This window comes from Syngnathus scovelli, chromosome 5, assembly GCF_024217435.2.
Source record: "Syngnathus scovelli strain Florida chromosome 5, RoL_Ssco_1.2, whole genome shotgun sequence".
Lineage (NCBI taxonomy): Eukaryota > Metazoa > Chordata > Actinopteri > Syngnathiformes > Syngnathidae > Syngnathus > Syngnathus scovelli.
Window position 1 is genome coordinate 13858625 of NC_090851.1, and position 20164 is coordinate 13878788.

Sequence of the window (20164 nt, forward strand, 5' to 3'; positions counted from 1 at the left end):
CTGTGTGGGGTTTACATTTTCTCCCCGTGCCTGTGTTGGGTTTTCTCTGGGTACACCGGTTTCCTCCCGCATTCCAAAAAAATGCATGGTGGACCGATTGGGCACCCCAAATTGCCCGTAGGTGTGAGTGCGAGTGAGGATGGTTGTTCGTCTGTGTGCCCTGTGATTGGCTGGCAATCAGTTCAGGGTGTCCCCCGCCTACTCCCCGATGACTGCCGGGATAGGCTCCAACACGGCTGCGATCCCTTTGGGGACAAGTGGTACGGAAAATGGACGGATGGAGTGTATATACGTAGTATGTCAATACATACATATACAGTATTTTCACTATGTGGTTGTATCCCCAATGATGTTTTTTTGTAAATGAAAATCTAAAGTCATTTGGTTAAGATTCTGTTGAATGTTTTTCATGTGTTAGTTTTGTCAGGCCCAAGTTTATTTGGTAGATACTCTGCTGTTCCATCAAGAATTTTACATCAGGTCCCAGTGATATTTGGCATCTGTTTGTGATGTACGTACAATATGTTTACAGTATGTTGATAGTATCTCCACATTTTTGGGCATTAGAGCTTGTTAATCATAGTCGGAGCTGCATAGTTTAGCTTATGAGAGCTGAGCCTTTCCGAGTTATTCATTGAACTCCTCGGACTGCGATCTGTGGCCTAGTTTCCCAGGCTACCAATTCTCATGAGACAAGGCTGTGCAAAAATAGAGAGGGAAGGAGTGAAAACCTGGCACAATATGTGGTGTCCATTCAGTTTCATTTGCAGTGTTTGAGAAACCAGCTGGAAATGCTTATCCTGGGGGCGGCGGTATCCAGAGGGAAGTGTTTGTTGGACCATAGAAACGTTTCAAACGCACTCTCAGGCTTTCTACTTCTTTGAATGTTTTATGTGTGAGACTTTGTTTGCAGAGTGCAAGGTGATGAAATGAGAAGAAGTTTCAGTTCACAACAATGTTGAATCACTTTTTGGTTCCTTTACAACTCCCAGTCCCACTACATTTTCAAGATTCCCGTATTAAGGCTTAGGTTGGAAAAGAGTTGTTACTTTGCACCATAAACATCTCTCCAGATGGCTGTTTCCCACTAAAATGTTTATTGGTGTCTCAAAATGTGAGCCATATCTAAGTGAGAGGTTCCTTGTTTTCAGATGCTTGCCTCAATAAACATATGGAGAGGAGTGGTTTTATTTAGACCTTTTCCCTGCTTGATTGTTGTTTGCGAGATGACTGTCAAGGAGATCGGTTTGTTCAGGCGCAACAGACGAGGGAATCACATGCTTTGCTGACTTTGCTCTACTTCTGATTTTGGCTGCACGGTAATAAAATCATTGAAGGTTTTGTACTGAGGACAAGCCACATAGAGAATGAATGGCTTAATTCCTGCTGTTGTACGCTTTAAACAGGGAATTGTATGCACTTACATGACTGGTCTATACAAGCATTGAATATCTTTGCGAAACCTCACGTACATGTGCTCGTAATAAATAAAATGTATATGTTTTATGATACACCATATTTTTTGTTTTGTTTCAATTGTATAGTCTGGGTAAAAGTCCACGCATTTGCATCACCCAAGAATGGCAACAATGTGTGCAGTAGGATATATCGTGTTGTGTGAGCGTACCAGTTTCAACTCTGGGCTGCAGTATTGTTTTTATGTAAAATGATAATTTCTTATCTCGTAAAAGCCATTTTACTTTTGGGCCTCTTTATATCGGTAATTTTTTCAAATTTTCAACAGACTGAACCACTTAATAGCACATATAACCAAACACTAATATTCCATGACTAATAAAAAGTCAAGAGTATGAATAAACATTCATTTATTAAACCAGCCTTTCTATGGAATTAGAAATTCTTTCTCCAGTTTGAGAATAGAAAAAAAATCCTATGCCTGACGACTTACACTTGGGGCGGCAGTAGCTCATCCACAAGGACTTGGGCTTTGGGACCGGAGGGTCACGATTTGGATTCGGTTGTGGACAACAAATTTAAATTGGACATCAAATTTAAATTAGACATGTCTTCCTAACTTTTGTCGAGTTGCCCTTGAGCAAAACACTGGATCATAGTAATTACCAGAATCAAAAAGTATCAACTCAGCGCAATAACCTAAATATCAGGCTAGCACAAACCGACATGTCATCACATTTGAATAAATGTATATTCACTTTACACAATTGTTTCTACATACTATTCACATCTATTAGGGCTCAAGACTGTGGCTAAAATGGTCGCATATGCAGCCTGTTTTTTAAATTGTGCAAATTAGAATTTCATCTGGTCATGTTCATGTGAGTGCATACATTTTAATGCTCCCACCAAGGCAGGGACTGTAAAGACATTGCGGTTAAAAGTCATTTTAAATCGTCTATTGTTTCTGGATTATACGTTTGCCTACCACTTTAGATTTGCACTCAGATTGCAGATGCACACAAGCTTCCATTCGTAAAACAAAGGTAGTCGTTATGTGCAATCTATGCATTGGTCCACACTCTGTCAATGAACGCACTGCACACATCTGTTGGTCTGTCCGCACATAACAGTGTATCTATGCCTGCACTATTGTGAATGAAAGAACATTCAGTATACCGTAATTGCCGGACTATAAGCCGCGGCTTTTTTCCAAAATTTTGGACCCTGCGGCTTATAGTCAGGTGCGGCTTATATAAGATTTTTTTCGTGATTTTTGTGATGACTTGATCAGTTTTACTCTTAACACTATTATATACAGTAAAAGCTAGAAAACAAACTGACAAATAACTCGTTTTCAAATTAGACGAGTAAAAACTGGTCAAATATTTAAAAAAAAAAGCTATTATTAAAAGTGAAGACAATTTGCAATTCTAGTAATGAACAACGAATTTGATGCACAATTTGTCTTCGCGGGCCACATACAATGATGTGGGGCCTTGAGTTCGACACCTGTGCTCTAAACCCTTTCTCTTACACTGCCATGTGACTCAGAGATTACACAAAGCAGTGGCGCTGTTTGGACCATCTGCATTGTATTAAAACCCAATCAATCAGCATTTGAATTCAATTCTTCTGACATTTTGCTCACCAAAAACAAGTAATGAATGTGAACTTTTAATGCATTTTATTCAGAAAGTTACTTTGAACCCTGAGGTTTAAATGGCGGCGCGGCGTATTTATGGATTTTATGGCCTCCAGGGGGCGCTCTAGCAGGAAGCAAGAGCGAGACAGACAAAGAAAACGTGCTAGTTTGCGCATCACGCACACACCCTCACCATGGAAAGCACGCGAAGAAATTCATTTGATGCAGCTTTTAAATTAAAAGCAATCAATTTGGCTGTCAAAGACGGAAATAGAGCGGCGGCACGTAAGCTTGGCATCAATGAATCGATGGTGAGACGTTGGAGACGGCAGAGTGAAGAACTGACACAATGCAAAAAGACGACAAAAGCTTTCAGAGGCAACAAAGGCAGATGGCCCGAAGTTGAAAACATTCTTGAAGACTGGGTGAACACACAGAGAGCAGACGGCCGAGGTGTTTCCACCGTGCAGATCCGACTGAAAGCCAAAACAATCGCCACCGAAAAGAAGATTGAAGATTTTAAAGGTGGACCATCGTGGTGTCTCAGATTTATGAGACGAAAGGGCCTGTCAATCAGGGCACGCACGACTGTGTGTCAGCAACTCCCTCCCGACTACGAGGAAAAAGTTACAAACTTCCACAAATTCACACAAACAAAGATAGCTGAGAATTCCATCGGACCAGACGAGATCATAAATATGGATGAAGTGCCTTTGACGTTTGACTTACCTCTCACTAGGACTGTAAACAGGAAAGGTGAATCCTCCGTCACGCTGAAAACAACTGGCCATGAGAGAACGCATTTCACTTGTGTTCTGAGCTGCACAGCATCCGGACAAAAGCTCCCACCAATGGTGATTTTTAAGCGAATGACTATGCCAAAAGAAAACCTCCCGAAAGGCATCGTCGTGAAAGTAAACACGAAAGGGTGGATGATGGAAAGCCTAATGAAGGAATGGCTGGCGGAGTGCTACGTCAAGCGACCAGGAGGATTTTTTCACAGAAAAAAAACACTGCTCGTTTTGGACAGCATGAGGGCCCATATCACAGATTCTGTGAAAGCTGCCATCAAGAGGACAAACTCAATTCCAGCTGTGATTCCTGGGGGAACAACAAAGTATTTGCAGCCACTCGATATCAGTGTGAATCGTGCATTTAAAGTGGCACTCCGAGTTGAGTGGGAGGCGTGGATGACCAGCGGCGAGAAATCATTCACCAAAACTGGCCGCATGCGAAGAGCAACTTTTGCTCAAGTCTGCCAGTGGATCCTGACTGCGTGGGGCAGTGTGAAAAAATCCACGATCACCAACGGCTTTCGAAAGGCTGGACTGCTGCGTGAGGAAGAGAACGGTGCGAGCACATCTTCGCCTCGAGACGAAAGTGACAGTGACAGCGACAACGAAAAAGAGAGAGACGGTGTAAAAGTGTCTGACGAAGTCATCCTGAGTCTGTTCAAGTCTGACACTGAAGAAGACAACTTCAGTGGTTTTAGTGCACAGGAGGAAGATGAAGATAGCGATCAATGACTTTTCTGGTAGGCTGGTTATTTTTTTTAACCAGCGGTGTTACTGCCGTTGTACTGCTGTGTTATTGCCGTGTTGTTGCCGTGTTACAGGCACTTTTTGGAAAAAGACATTTATTTACAGTAAGCGATCGATTACTTTTCTGGTAGTCTGGTTATTTTTTTAACCAGATGTGTTACTGCAGTTTTACTGTCGTTGTACTGCCTTGTTGCTGCTGTTACTGCCGTGCACTTTTTGGAAAAAATGCATATAATTACAGTAATTAAAAATTACTGTAAAAAAAAATTCTGTGTATCATCTTTCTGTGTAAATATCTCATGTTACAACGTGGACACCTGCTTTTATACACGTCACTGGGGAGAAAAGTGGTGCGTTGATCGCATGTCCATCCGCCAGGCGAATAGTGCAGTATAATTCACTCAAATAAGAGACGAGATCAAGACGAACATTACTGAAAAGAAGCCTTTATACACAAACCGTCATTATGGGGGACAAAAGAAATGCATATGATGCCGCTTTTAAGCCAAAGGCAGTCGATGTTGATGTCATTGTGTTGTGTCTACTCTGGAGCGTATTTATGGATTTTTACGGCCTCCAAGGAGCGCTCGAGCAGGAAGCAAGAGCGAGACAGACGAAGAAGAGATAATGCGCCGAAGAAGACATGCTCGCTTGTGTTTTGATCTTCTCGCGCATCACGCACACACTCACACTCACAAAGAAGATACATAATGAGATGAACACGGACATTACTGAAAGGAAGCTTTTATACACAAACCGTCATTATGGGGGACAAAAGAAATGCATGATGCCGCTTTTAAGTTATACGTTATATCGCTAGTTTAATGTAATTTAGCGCTTCGTGCATGAATAAGATAAGCATGAAGAACTCGAAGCAATGCATAAAAGCGACGACGAAAGAGAGACTGAGAAAGTGAGGCGAAGGATATCAAACGCTATTCCAATCGGACACTAACAAGGAAGACTTTGATGGTTTCAGTGCACAGGAGGAAGATGAAGACGGCTCTTTTTTACTTTTACTGGTACGTTTTTTTTTAACCAGCCCTGTTAGTGCTGTGCTACCGTTTTGCTGCTGCGTTACCGCCGCGTCTCTGACTTTGCTGTGTTACGTCCGTGTTGCTGCGGTATTACTGCCGCGTCACAGGCAGTGTTTGGAAAGAAATGTTAAGGTATGTTATTAAAGCTTTAAAAAAACTTTCTGTGTCCAGTCTTTCTTTGCTAATAACTCGCGTGCACACTTCCGCGTTGCTGCGGTACTACTGCTGCGTCACAGGCAATGTTTAGAAAGACATGTTCAAGTATGTTATTAAAACGTTAAAAAGGCTTTCTATGTACTGTCTTTCTTTGTAAAAAACTCGTGTGCCCGTGCGGCTTATAGACCGGTGCGGCTTATGTAAGAAAAAAACTGAAATATCCACGAATATTAGCTGGTGCGGCTTATAATCCGGTGCGGCTTATAGTCCGGCAATTACGGTACTTATTCGCCACATTGAGGTTAAACACGGCCATGCTGAAAGGTAGTTTGTGTTTCTGCACATAATGATAATGAAAATAAAAAATGCTCTAAAAAGCAATCATTGAAATAATTGAAATTGGTGTAACACAATTTAGCAAATCAACGAACAAGTAATATTCATTGAGAAATAACTGATAAAGACAAACAATATACTTGCCAACTTTAGGATGTGAAGTTTTTTTCATAACCTTAAGTTTTCTTTGCCAAATTTCTGAGTTTTTTTGCCTTACATTTACCACATGAAGGAAAATTACAGCTGTTTCTCTGATATTTGGTTAGTACCGATAAGCCTACAAAAGACATTATGAAGGGTTTTGAACACACTAGCAAAGCTTATGAATTGATCTGTTGCACATTTAACTTCATTCTGAGAAAGTTTTCTTGTCTGGGCGGGAAACAGTTTAGAATAGTTCAGGCCTTTTCAGATTATTTTTTAACGATTCAGACCAAAAATTCAGTGAAGAAATGTATTACATAATTATGATTTTGTTATCTACATGCAATTTTATGTGAAAATGATTAATTGAAATATAAAATTCCAAACTGAACACTAGTAAAAAAAATCACGGATGCTTTTGTAGGCAGAGAATATTATGGGTCTATGTTTTATATGCTATTTTAAATATAGCAGCCTAGGCGGGGTTCACTGCATTTAGTGGCTAGCCCACATTCTCTGTTGCTTCAATTCCTGTGTTCGTATGCTTTCTTCTCTTGAAAACGGAACCACTAGGACCTGTTTTCTCTTCAAAACTGTAAGTTTTGTCAATTGTCTATCTTAAATGTCTATCCTTTTGCTTTTCGCATGATGGTCATTGTATCAATGATATGTTGGCTTCTTTTTAGAAAGATATAAACTTCTAATGTGCTTATGTAGAGGAACTTGGTAAAAATTGTAATTTTCTTTTTAATAGAATTTTTGCGAGACAAAATGTAACACTGTCCTTTTCTTTCTTTCTGGGATGCTGAAGCCCTGAAATAATTGGTTTCTATTTTACCTTAGTTTGTGCTTTTGTCATTCAAGAAATAATTTACTAGACTCCTTTAATGAGAAATTTGACGAGGCATTTTGCCAAAACGAAAGCTCTCGTCACATGTTAAAGATACATTTACCTGTAAGTTGCTAAAGCCTAGCTATAAAATGTTGCTACCAGAAGCTTTACAAAGAGATTTGCACTCTCATCTTAGTTAAATTACCTACAGTAGCTCATCTGTAAGTAATTTGCTTCAGAACGCAAGGGTTCCAGTTCAAGTCCTGCTGTAGGCAAAAAATGTAAAATAGCTAGTAGTTGTTGGAGAGATCCTAGACCAGTGGTTCTTAACCTGGGTTCGATCGAACCCTAGGGGTTCGGTGAGTCGGCTTCAGGGGTTCGGCAGAGCTGGTATGTCAATCCCCTCCCCCCCCCCCCCCCCCCCCCCGCGGATAGCCGAAAACAACTGAATGGCTTGTAAATTCGCGATAACGCATATCTGAACTGGTCTTGCAAAGGCAACAGCAGAAGTCACACTGATTTGCTGGTATGTCATCCCCCCCCCCCCCAACTTTTCGGTACCTCCAAAAAGGTTAAGAACCACTGTCCTAGACTTTAGCAAGACACTGAGTCCTCAGCAAAAAAGGTGTAATTTGTAATCTCACTCTCTTTCCCTGCATGTCTGCTAAAAAGTCATTTCTTGAGTCAACAAATGGGTGTGGCTACTGATCTGTTCAGTAAAATTGATTTTTGCTCTGACTATAAAGTGGAATTGCTGAAAGGAAACACAATACCATTGTTTAATCTGTGCATGGCATATATGGTGTAGGGTCAGGCTCATTTAGTCAGATTCACACCTTAACTGATTAGTGAATTTGTTTCCCACCGGCCCTGAGTCACTAAACTACAATATCCTGATTGTTATTTAGTAATTGGTTTTGGAAAACTGTACAGTAAATCATCAGACATGACATGCTTTATGTGTGGTACATAATCTCAAGATACTATATGAACACATAATGAACCAAAAACTACATGTTGTATTTGAATATGTATGTGAATGCTTGCCTCTCTGGATTTTCCATCCCTGTGATTGTACCATCCTCTTAACATATGTTTACATGGCCTCCATCCATCCATCCATCCATTTTCTGAACCGCTTAGTCCCCACGGGGGTCGCGGGAGTGCTGGAGCCTATCCCAGCCGTCATCGGGCAGTAGGCGGGGGACACCCTGAACTGGTTGCCAGCCAATCACAGGGCACACAGAGACAGACAACCAATCGCACTCACACTCACACCTAGGGACAATTTGGAGTCTTCAATCGGCCTACCAAGCATGTTTTTGGAATGTGGGAGGAAACCGGAGTGCCCGGAGAAAACCCACGCGGGCCTGGGGAGAACATGCAAACTCCACACAGGGAGGGCCGGAGGTGGAATCGAACCCGCACCCTCCTAACTGTGAGGCGGACGTGCTACCCAGTGCGCCACCGAGCCGCCTACATGGCCTCCACTAAATGTGAAAATTATAAATGTGGAAAAACTATGAAACGTATTACCTTTTTAATATTCAATGATCCACATAATGGGATCCCTAGCAATTTGCTTCTCTGCTTGTCCTGTTTCTAACTAACTTTGGGTGAGAGTGAGGGTACACCCTTGACTGGTTGCCAGTCAATCAAAACGTAGGTTATAAATTCAGTATTAACTCAGTGGAACCTCTCAAGTAGATCGAACAATGCCATTTGAGCAAGGCACTTGCATAAACAGCTCATTTGATCTCTGAAACCCAACTAAAAATTCACACTACACGGAAAAAGGCAAAAATAGACTCGAGCACACATGAACAGCGTACAGTTTGTCAAAGACAGCAATAAAATGGAACTTAATGACGTCAGACAATCTACACTGGTGGTAGATTTAAGGCCAAGTAGGGAGCGCTGGAACACAAGGAACATGGCCAGGTAGAATGGGAAATTCAACACTGACATCACTAAAGTGAAACCAATAACAAACAATAATGATCTGATAATAGGGTGTCCTCACAAAGGGCTAAAGCATCATCTGAATATGAAAGTGTACTACCTGAACCCTAAGATGTTGCATCTCTCTTTATTTTCCTAGGTTTATCTCATCAATGTCACCTACTCTGACAATACCTCTCACATCATTTACAGAAGATACAGCAAGTTCTTTGACCTTCAGGTAATGCTCTATTAATTTAACTCAACCACATCAAATTGATGCTCTGTTTTTAATTTACAAGCCTACAGTTTAGTATTTTTAATGTGTGTATGTTTGTGAATATTGGCTATCCCAAGTGCTCTGGTGTTGTCCACTGTGTTGCCTTAATGAATCTATGTGGGTGCAAGTAATTGGTCAGGGTACAAGGGAGACATGGTTTATATACCTTACCCCTGGAGTCCCCAACCACTGGGCCGCACAGAGCGGCTGGAGAAAAAAATATTATAGTTTGAAAGAGGTTCTATTTTAAAAATTAGCTGCATTCGCCTATGGCTTTGTCTAATCGCTCAAATCATTTCTGTCATATGATATGAGGGAAAAAAAACAAGCTCGCAAGTTTGCAAAATAAAGTAAAAAAAGGTCATGTTTGGAGAGTTTCTGAAAAAGGAAACAGGCCACATACTGAGACAGAAGAAGATCCTACAACTTTCAAGATAAAAAAATAATGCCGGTCCATCAAATTATGTAGGTGAACATAAACTTATACTGCATTTTTCTGCATTTCTATGTTTGGGCAAAGCATAATTTTTCTCGTCACCAATGTGTTACCCTTAAAATGTCCGAAAGGTGACCACCTTTTTGATGGTAAAAGAAATCAACATGAAAGCTAATTGTGCTAAATGTGCTGTTCTTTATTGGGTTCCATTGTCATACTTTCATGTGATGCTCTGAATGAGGGTGAACTTTAAAATGTCCCCTTAAATCATGTTTGAAAGTCCTGTGCAAGAATCCCAGCACACTCGTCTTTGTTTCCTACAATGACTATTTCATACAGAGAAAATGACTGTGTGCAGGCATTAGCATCCCCTGCCCCACTGCAAGCTGATACCATATATATAGCACCAGAGGTCTCTGGGTCGCTCGTAAATATGAAAGGACTATACAGAGAACGTTACGGGGGCACATCTCAGTAGCCCCTGTGTGCAACCCCAGCAGGAAGTGATGTTTCAATCGGTGAAGGAAACCTCTTTGCTGAAAGGTCTCGTTGATAAACGAGGCAATGTGATTGCCCTCTGCAAAATAATATTCACAGTGTGGGCTGACATTCACATGAAAAACACAGAAGAGGCAATAAAGGTCACACTCCAGAGCTGTATAGAAAATGACCACATTTTGACAATATCTCCTTATGGCACCGAATTATTTATGGTCAATTGCGTAGAAATATTCTTTCACAGTATTTAAAAAAAAAATAGTTGGATATTTTATTCGCATTACCGTTGCATGTGTTACAGTGAGCCACAAGGGGTTGAATGTATGAATGTATTTGTAGAAGAACAGGTCAAGTATCTTGCAGTTTCCCATTGTCTTTTGACCCACTATTGGGCAAACTACGCTTTCAATCCAAACATTTTAGGGTCATGGACTCTACATTTGCAGGCCAGTGAACCTTGCACAGTGTTCTAGTGAGTGATGCTTTTCATGTTAACTTAAATTAATTGTTTCATATTTGCACATCTAGTGCATAAATTACCAGACAGATAATTTGCACAGTCCCACACAGACAGCAGTGCCAACACTGATCTTCTAATTGTTAAGGTAAAATTCTTTAGGTCTCTTACCTAGGACTAGTTTGTCATGGCTGACACTGCTTGCGGCGTAAAGCCCCAGATAATTTAGCTCCAAGGATCATTGGGATGCGCCAACCACTCGACCACAATAAGGTGATGGCTCACAGATGGGCGATCCAAAACATTTTTTGATAAATGAAGGGGAGGTCTACACTTTTTTTTCATTGCACTGTAAGGTAGCTGTCAAAGGTTTACTATTTCTCACCAACTGTGGTTGTCTTTTGCGTTGTACATGTCCTCTCTGCTTGGTTGAGCCCTCATGTTTCTGTCCAAGGTCTTCTCCAGCTGAATGGAATGTGGAAGAGAGTCGGTGAATGCTAGATATCTTTGGCATCTATGCCTCACATGGAGCCTTGTTAGTTTGCTCAAGGATGCTTTCTTTACCTCACTAACGTGCGGCCTCATAAATCCAAGCATAACCTATTCTCACTGCATCAGAAAGTATGCAATATTTTTTCTCCCTTTATTGTTGACCTCATACCAGCTTGCAAAATGAAATGGCTGAAGACAATGGGGCTATACTACCAACAAGTGTCATTTTTCATTATTTTCATAGTCACCTGCCTCTGGGAATCTTCACCTTATCACTTTCATGGTCACATTCCTTTGGCATTTTTGAAGATTTTGCATTTTTTAAATTTCATAGCACAATTATAGTGACCAAGGTTATTATCAGTATTATTATATTAAGTCACTGATGATTTTGTTACGTGTTATGTATGTATGGACAAGCCTTCTGCCATTGACATCTTTTAATCAATCAAAAGGTTTGCGGCGCAAGTAAACGCTACCTCGATAAAAAAACTACAAATGTCCAACCGGAAAGGGAGGTGCACATCTTGCTGCCTGGAATAAACCACAACTGAATGAGTAAAACTTAAAACGTAAGAATTTATAAACGTAATATGTAAACTTTAAATTACCGTAATTTTCGGACTAAAAGTCGCTCCGGAATATAGGTCGCATGAGCCATAAAATGCACAATAACGTAAAAAAAACACATATATAAGTCACTACGGAGTACAAGTCGCATTTTGGGGGACATTTATTCGACAAAATCCAACACCAAGAACAGACATGAACGAGCAACAACAGGCTAAACGATAGGTATGCTAACGTGACATAAACACAAACGAAGAGCTGAGAACGGGCCTGACGTAACATTCAGAGTTATTCAAATAACTATTACATACATAACACGTTTATAAAACCATCTGTGTCACTCTAATTCATTAAATCCATCGTTCGTCCTTTATGGAAACGATGCCGCGTAAGCGCCGTGCCGCTGACGTCTAAACATTCTAAATATTCCACAGACCCATATGACGATATATAAAGTATATACCAAATAACTATCATATAAACAACAATATTATCAAACCATCTGTGTCACTCCAAATCATTAAATCCATCGATCAAATACCTCGTCCTTTGTCAACAACGCCGCGCGTGCACCCTGATGTCAGCCTCGTCATTAGTCCACAGATCTAGTATATAACTATATTATAGCGTTAACAAAGTACAAGGAAAGACGTGGGTTTGGTAAACGGCTCTTTATTTAACAAAACAAGAGTTCAACGAGCCAACAACTACTGAACTGTAACGTTAAAAACATATACAAGTTGCTATACGAAATAAAGTATATCAAATAACTATAACAAATAGTTCACCACCACATGGCCCCAAGCACCCGCGTCGACTTCCAGGTATGTGGCGGCGTGGACTTCCATCCCCGGAGGTGGCACTTCCAGCCACAGAGGTGGAAGAGAGCTCCATAGAATAGGACCGGGCGTGCGTAAAAGCCATGTCCGAGCCCCATCCACCGTCCCCGGACAGCCACCCGGCCGAGCGCCGGCCCCCGACTTCAATCCACGGAGGTGAAAGAGAGCTCCGTAAAGTAGGACCGGGCGTGCATAAAAGCTATGTCCGAGCCCCATCCACCGTCCCCGGACAGCCACCCGGCCGAGCGCCGGCCCCCGACTTCAATCCACGGAGGTGAAAGAGAGCTCCGTAAAGTAGGACCGGGCGTGCATAAAAGCTATGTCCGAGCCCCGTCCACTGTCCCTGGACAGCTACCCGACCGAGCGCCGGCCCCCAACTTCAATCCATGGAGGTGAAAGAGAGCTCCGTAGAGTAGGACCGGGCGTGCGTAAAAGCCATAATAGTTTTTCAAACCTTCTGTGTCACTTCAAATCATTAAAACCTTCAAACTCTTTGTCCTCAGTGTCACTTACAAACAAAGCCGCTAATGATGCCGGTAGTACGTGGGGCCCTTTGTCATCTTCGTCATCCTGTGATCGAATCTTTGTCCTTTATGTAAACAACCACCGCACCGCGCCACTGACGTCACTTGAAATTCAAATTACAGTAATCCCTTGCTACAACGCGGTTCGTTTATTGCAGTTTAAGTTTTTTTTTGTTACAATTTTGAAAATTTGTGAAAAAATTCATTTAAGTCGCTCCTCAGTACAAGTTGCACCCCCACCAAACTATGAAAAAATAACGTGATTTATAGTCCGAAAATTACGGTATTAGGCTTAGCATCACATCTATTAACATTTGTTTGAAATGGTTATCAAGATTAACAAACTGAACTGGACTTAATAACAGAAGTGTATATAGTTTTATTTCTTTTATCAATTTTAGTTCATTTTAAGTTAAACTTATTCTGGTGAGTATCAGCTGCGCTGGGTTTGCAAATCGGGCCATCCAGCTGCGGTGATGATCTGATGGCACTCGTGCCAAAAATCCGGACAAATGTCACTTGATCAAGGAGCAAATCCTCATTAGATGAGATTAGATGACTTTATTTGTGCAGTTTGTGCACTGTGCACAGCGGTGTGTACTCTGTGTGTTTACAAGAAAAATGCAAGTACTGGGCAAAAACAGGCCAGTGACAGAATTTATGTGCATCATTGATATTTGTCGCAAGTGTACTAGCACATAAATGCTTATTAACACACGTGTACTGTGGAATATATCTTACTCACCTAAATTTAGAACGGCATTGCACTCAGTGGGAGCAGCGATGCTCACTTTCTAACTTTCGCTTCTTTGGTTCTGCCGCGTTTCATATCTTGGGGTACGTTTTTTCTTCGTCTACTTTTGTCCTTTTTTGGTGGAGCAACTGGCTTGATCAACAGTAATAGTAGAACAGTAGCTCTCTCTGGTGTTAAAATTAGAAAGTGGGATACACTCAGGCAAGAGTTGAAGTGCGGGCCATATTCTATTCTATTTATAAAATGTCTTGTGGGCCAATTAAAAATGGACCATAATTTGGACACCCCTAGTGTAGGGGTACACTGGCCTGACTTGTGTGTGGGCAGCGCAGAATTGTTTGCCGCTTATTGATGGTGTGCATGTGGGTGTTACCGATTGCCCGTCTCTCTGTATGTGCTCTGCGAGTGGCTGGCGACCAGTTCAGGGAATAGTTTGCCTTTTGCCCAATTGTAGCTGGGATAGTCTCCAGCACCCCACATAACCCTGAATAGGTGTTGAGAATAGATGGATGTATTACTACGTCATTGTGAGAAAAAAAACACTCAAAAGTTAGACATTTTATTTGGAATACCAAAATGGTAACAATGAAAATAAATCTGTATGTATGCAAGATGTCCAAACTTAAAAAAAATCATCAAATTAAAAACCTTGTGCTCTTTTTTGATAAAAATTATGTGGGTTGCCTATTATCATGTTTCTTATTAGTGCAGGATTTAAGCATGTAACAGCATGTAAGCGTCATTATGCAACACATTTTCAAATGCTCACTTGTACAACATTCTAAGGAAATCACAATGTCTTATCACATTTACCCTTTATCACTGTTGAGCTATTTTTAGTAGAGGCCCACAAGACATTCATGTGGTCCTTGGGGGCTACTTTGGTGCCCGCAGGAACGGCATTGATGACCCCTCTGCACAAATGTCATAGGCTGTAGATCAGCAGAGTTGCTGTATTTACAGGTTAGCATTAGGTGACAGTCCTCGCAAAACAAGCAAGAAGATAATTACTTGATCATTGTCAAATAAATTAATGAATCTGTTCAGCTGTTTGAAACTGGAATAGGAACATTTGGAGAGAGTTAATGCAGGACTGGTTTGAAAGCCATATATAAATAATACATAATTGTGCTCTTAGTCATCACTGCGTTTGTGGTCCTGCATACAGTACAGTTTGATAACTACAGGCCTTGTATTGTACTGTATTATCCTGGCAGAAACAGACGAAAACCTGTGAAAACACTTTGGCTGAGGTATCAGTTTATGCTTATCTGTGGTATTAGTGGAAATGTTACTGTGTTTCCAATCTGAGGCACTGGCTTGAGCTCACTTCTAATGGACAGCAATTGGGTAAACAGCAGCAAACATGACATTGGAAACTTGCAGTCCAAATATTTGATGAGGGAAAAAAAAACCTGAGATAGAGACAAGAGAAGGGAACTTCAGGTTTCAATGTATTCTTCTGAGTTCTTAGTCTTTAACACTTGCTCTTGACTCCTCTCATTTGTTCCATGCATCTCAAGTTCTCCTTGATCATAATCATTCTAATCATATCTCATTTCTACATTTTCGAACGCTCACTTATACTCCCTTTTTATCTGTCTCTTTTTGGAAACCACTTTTTGACCCCTCTCACTCTCGTCACTGCCAACCCTTACTCCGATGAAGCGTTCCTTCACTGCTTGTTATGGGGGGCCAAGTGGTTGCAGATTATGGATGCTATTGTCAGTGTCTCTAGATTTATGTGTTGTTCACTGTTATCCCTAAATCTGTAGTAAATAATAATATTGAATACCTCCATGCCAGAACCAATATTGTCACCATAAAACATCAATTAACTTCATGGACAATGTAATTCCTTCTATTTAAAGTTTTTCACTTTCTTTGATTTCTTCCAAATTCCCAAAACATGCATGTTGGGCAGACTGAAAATTTTGACTTAGGTTAGTTGTGTGAATGTGTGCGATTCTGCTTCAGTGCCTTGAACATCATCCGGCCTCTGTTACTCAGGGACAAACTGCTAGAGGTAGGCGTGAGTTCACACTTTGAGGCATGGCTTACTGACTATCGGCTGAGGCTGGGTGACTGCATGTCAGACACTGCTGTGAGCAGCACTCGAGCACCCCAGGGAACTGTGCTCTTTCCAGTCTTGTTGACTCGCTACATGTCTGACTTCAAGTACAACTGTGAGCTGTGCCACATGCAAAGGTTTGTAGATGACATTGTCTTCTGGCGATTGTACAAACATACAAATACCTGGTCGTGCAGCTAGACTAACGCAAAGCCACAGAAAACTAACTCTGAGCACTATTCAAACTCACCACGCTGCTCTGTCATTGGTTAAATGTACCCATATCACATGATTTATGGACACCATGTGGTCAACCAGGGTCCACAATCCTGGCATTGTTTTGCATGAGCCTCTGTCCTGTTTTTATTTCCTGTAAATAACTTTAGGCTGTTCCACTCCCAATTTCGTTGTATACCTGCTGTGCGATGACAATAAAGGCATTCTATTCTACTCACTTAATACGTGAGGATGCTCAGTTTCCCCAAAAAGTCATAAAAATGTCTGTGGAAAGGAAACCCTCTATTAATCAAGTATTAATTAAAACAAAAATGGACATAACTTCAAAGAGATGACGAATGAATGTTTGGGATAAGAAATACTTTTTTGAGAAAGGGTGTGTGATTGCCAACGCACACCACACCCCGTTCTAACTTGGTTTAAAAAAATGATTTTATTTCTTTAATAGTTCACTAATCTCAGATTATCATTAAAACACACTTTATACATTGTATTGTGAGTTTGCTGCGGAAAACACCGTATACCTCACATAGACAAGTGCTCAACATTAAACCTCAAGAATGAAGTTGCGGTGGCCCTGTCGGAAACATTACTGGTCCTATATATTCATGTAATATTCATCCGTCCGTCAGTCCATCCATTTTCTGAACCGCTTCTCCTCATAAGGGTTGCGGGCATGCTGGAGGGTAAACCAGCTGACTTTGGGCTGTAAGCGGGGGACACTATGTGAACTAGTTGCCAGGCAATTACAGGGCACACAGAGACAACCATTCACACTCACAATCATACCAACGAGCAGTTTAGAGTGCTCAATCGGCCTAACTTGGTAAATGTCAATGATTACAAAAGCATACTCATGGGTTAATTTATAACTCTCTGATACGAATCAACTTTTCAGAAAGCTGCTCTCTTTGAATAGGTTTTAGTGACAAATATTGATAACTTTTTTTTCATTTCAGTTTCCATTCATCCATCCACTTTCAACACGACTTATCCTGTTTTGACGTTTGATTCATTTAATAGGATTAATTAACAGAATGATGAGGTGAAGTATGAGGTATAGTGATATTTTAAGCGAGGCACTACTACTTCTCAAGTAGATTTCCAAGTCAACAAAAATGCAATGCTCCAATCAAATTTGAACTTGAATTCATGCATAGATTCAGCCTAGATATTTTTACTTTGACTGCGTTGCTGCAGCAGGCTGAACACCAAAAAAACATTTGGATAGTACATTAAGGAGTGTGTCTTTATCTTGGTCAATAATGTTGTTAACTTGCCATGCACAAACAGTATGCATAGTGTAATTCAAGGGCTTGATCTATTTTTAACAGCTCAAACTCTCAATATTAGGATTAAAAAGCAAGAATGTTGGGCTGAGCAATATTATTTTCTAAAATTCTTATAATGGCATAAATTCCCTTCATTGTAACAATATATACTGTTATATAAACGTACAGATGTTGTACTAGTCTCTGGTGTCACAAAGAAGGATGCTGGATAAGCTTTTGTCTATCTTGGACCATCCACACCAACCATCTCTAGGCAGAGGAGGATTGCTACCACTGGAACATTTTTCTCTCTGAAGCCATGCTGTCTCTTAATTTCATCCTGAGGAAAATTTACATATTCTCATGGATTTAAGCACTTTTTCTCCAATGCTCCACAGAGGCTGTTTTAAGTTTAACGCCCCATGAAGGTGAAACATTTGGATTGGTGACTACCCGAATGGCGCCAGTGACAGCTGACTTGTGTTCCCATTGTGGATAGACAGCACGCTGAGCCTAAATAATTGGCTAAAAACATCAGCGCCAGCTGACACTTCTCACCTTTGCAGAGCTTTTCAGCTTCAAACCTGCTGTGGCTTCTCTGAAGGCGCTGCTCACTTTTGCAATAACTGCAGTCATGAAATGCCTTTCACGATTACAACATCTACAGTCATCGGAAAGGTGTGATAGTAAGTTAGATAAAGAATCATTTCCTTTTGTTTCATCTTTGAACAAACACATTCTCCATTAATCATGTTGGACAAGCGGTGCACACCTCAGCGTTGCTCATCTCGTATGATGACGATTAACTTATCGACTCCACAATTTAATTCCACATTTAAAGTTTGAGATTTATTTTCCAAAAGCCAGCCTCAGAATTCAATGAGTTAGATCTCACAGGCAGTTGTGCACACACAAGCTGCTTATGCACGGCATGTGAACCGGAAGTCATTCCCGAGTATGTGCTTTGTGAAGTGTCAAAGAAAAGCCATGTTAAAAAAAAAAAAAAAAAAAAAGAACTTCAGCAGAAATGGAAGAATACGGCCTATAGCCACCAACTCCCACATGAAACTGTCATTTTGCTCCATGGCTGGGCAGCGGCAACTAAGATTGCCCAGCTGTTAAGCTCCGTATTCAGAGAGCCTCATTCTCCTGTTTGCACCCAAGTGCTTATTTAAGCGCCTAGATTTATACGCTTTCCATTCATGCTGATTTTCCCATTCAGAACTCTGACACACACACTAATTTATAAGTTGTGAAGGTGTGTTCATTGATAGTGGAGGCCTTCTAGAAATCATGGAACGTACTTGCCATTTGAAATATGTAAAAAGTAAAAAAAAAAAAACACTTAAAATTTGCTGTAAATTTGAAAAGGCCTTTCACTTTCTTGCTGTTTTTAAAAAAATATATATGTTTAATGGCTATGCTGTTGCTGTGTGCCAGAAGGCGCTATACAGTTTTGTTTAGTCAGTGAGCGCTGAAATCTGTCTCTCACAGCAAGGCCACTTTCTGGCACAAAATTGCCAGAAATGCTGCTACCATGGAAAGATTCATATGTACGTACTGTCACTGCGCTGAAGGACAAATGGAAAGAATTACACGCTCAGTGAAAAACAAAATCTCTGCGTACCACAAGTGACGAGAGCGTGCCCACCAGTGTCTTCACTTAATTTAACTGCACTGGAGGAAGAAGTGGCATCCACGCTCTCTATGGTGGACATGCTCAGAGAGTAGCGTGGAATAGATACAGATGATATAGCTACGGTGACCATTGGTTTTTAAATTAAAAGTATTAAATGTATAAGGACCTCACTGAACATTGTATCCTGGCTTCACCATTTTGGGTCGTTAAAATAATGGAGAACTACATTTGACAATTTTCTTCTTCTGTCATAGTGGCTGGCTGGATTTGGTTTCACTTTGTAAATGTCTGGGCACAAAATATTGATCCTTGATATACCTACTGTCTGAGAAGTATGGAAAGACAGTTGTTTTAAAAGGTTTAAATCTTAGTTCTGTATGTATTACATTTATGGGTCGGTGTGTCATTAATGGGGTGTGGCCTATTGTGTGACAAGGATTTTGGAGTTAGTCAGACTGACAAGTGTAATGTTGCCATTATGTATTTGTGACTGTTTGTACCGTTCAGTGAACGATTGAAAGCTAGGGGGATTGTAATGTGAATGTGTACCTCAGAGATGATACATTTTTGTTTTTGGCAAATTGCCAGCTAACTTCCACAAACATGTCTGATTAATTTAAGTGGTAATGCTTCAAATGGAAAATTCCTTTCAGTGATACATTTTCCCTTCAAATGATTCTTAGTCAGGCACCTACTTAAATATAAAAGAAACATTTTGTGACTAAGGAACACTGAGTTAGAAGTTGTGTTGCTGTCTAAAATTTCCGGGTTTTTTTTTGTTTTTTTTTCCTCATCTGTTTTCCACAACCATATGGCTTCAAATACCATCTGCTGGTTTTAACTTGAGCTGGAATCAGCCCCGGGGTAATTCTATGACGGATCTTTTCCAGTTGAAGCCTGTCCCCAGATTCCATATGTCACAAAATGCTCAGCCTTGGATTGTGAGTGACAAGTGAGGAGTTGAGAACAGATGTAACTTTGCTGCACCTGTTGTCTTTTGAAATTATTGAAAGCCAGAATCACCAGACGGGACACAACACCCTTCAGT

The 20164-nt window shown here is 40.7% G+C and overlaps 1 protein-coding gene across 3 annotated transcripts in view; it reads left to right on the forward strand.

Moving 5' to 3' along the window:
- sh3pxd2aa (SH3 and PX domains 2Aa) overlaps nt 1–20164 on the forward strand; it is a 108881-nt gene that overhangs the window by 3275 nt on the left and 85442 nt on the right. For 2 of the 3 annotated variants that reach the window (XM_049720764.2, XM_049720765.2), the window contains exon 3: nt 9209–9289. In XM_049720764.2, the coding sequence (XP_049576721.1) occupies nt 9209–9289 (81 nt within the window). Of the gene's footprint in view, nt 1–280; nt 6871–9208; nt 9290–20164 lie in introns of those variants that run through there. The other variant, XM_049720766.2, reaches the window with a different exon arrangement.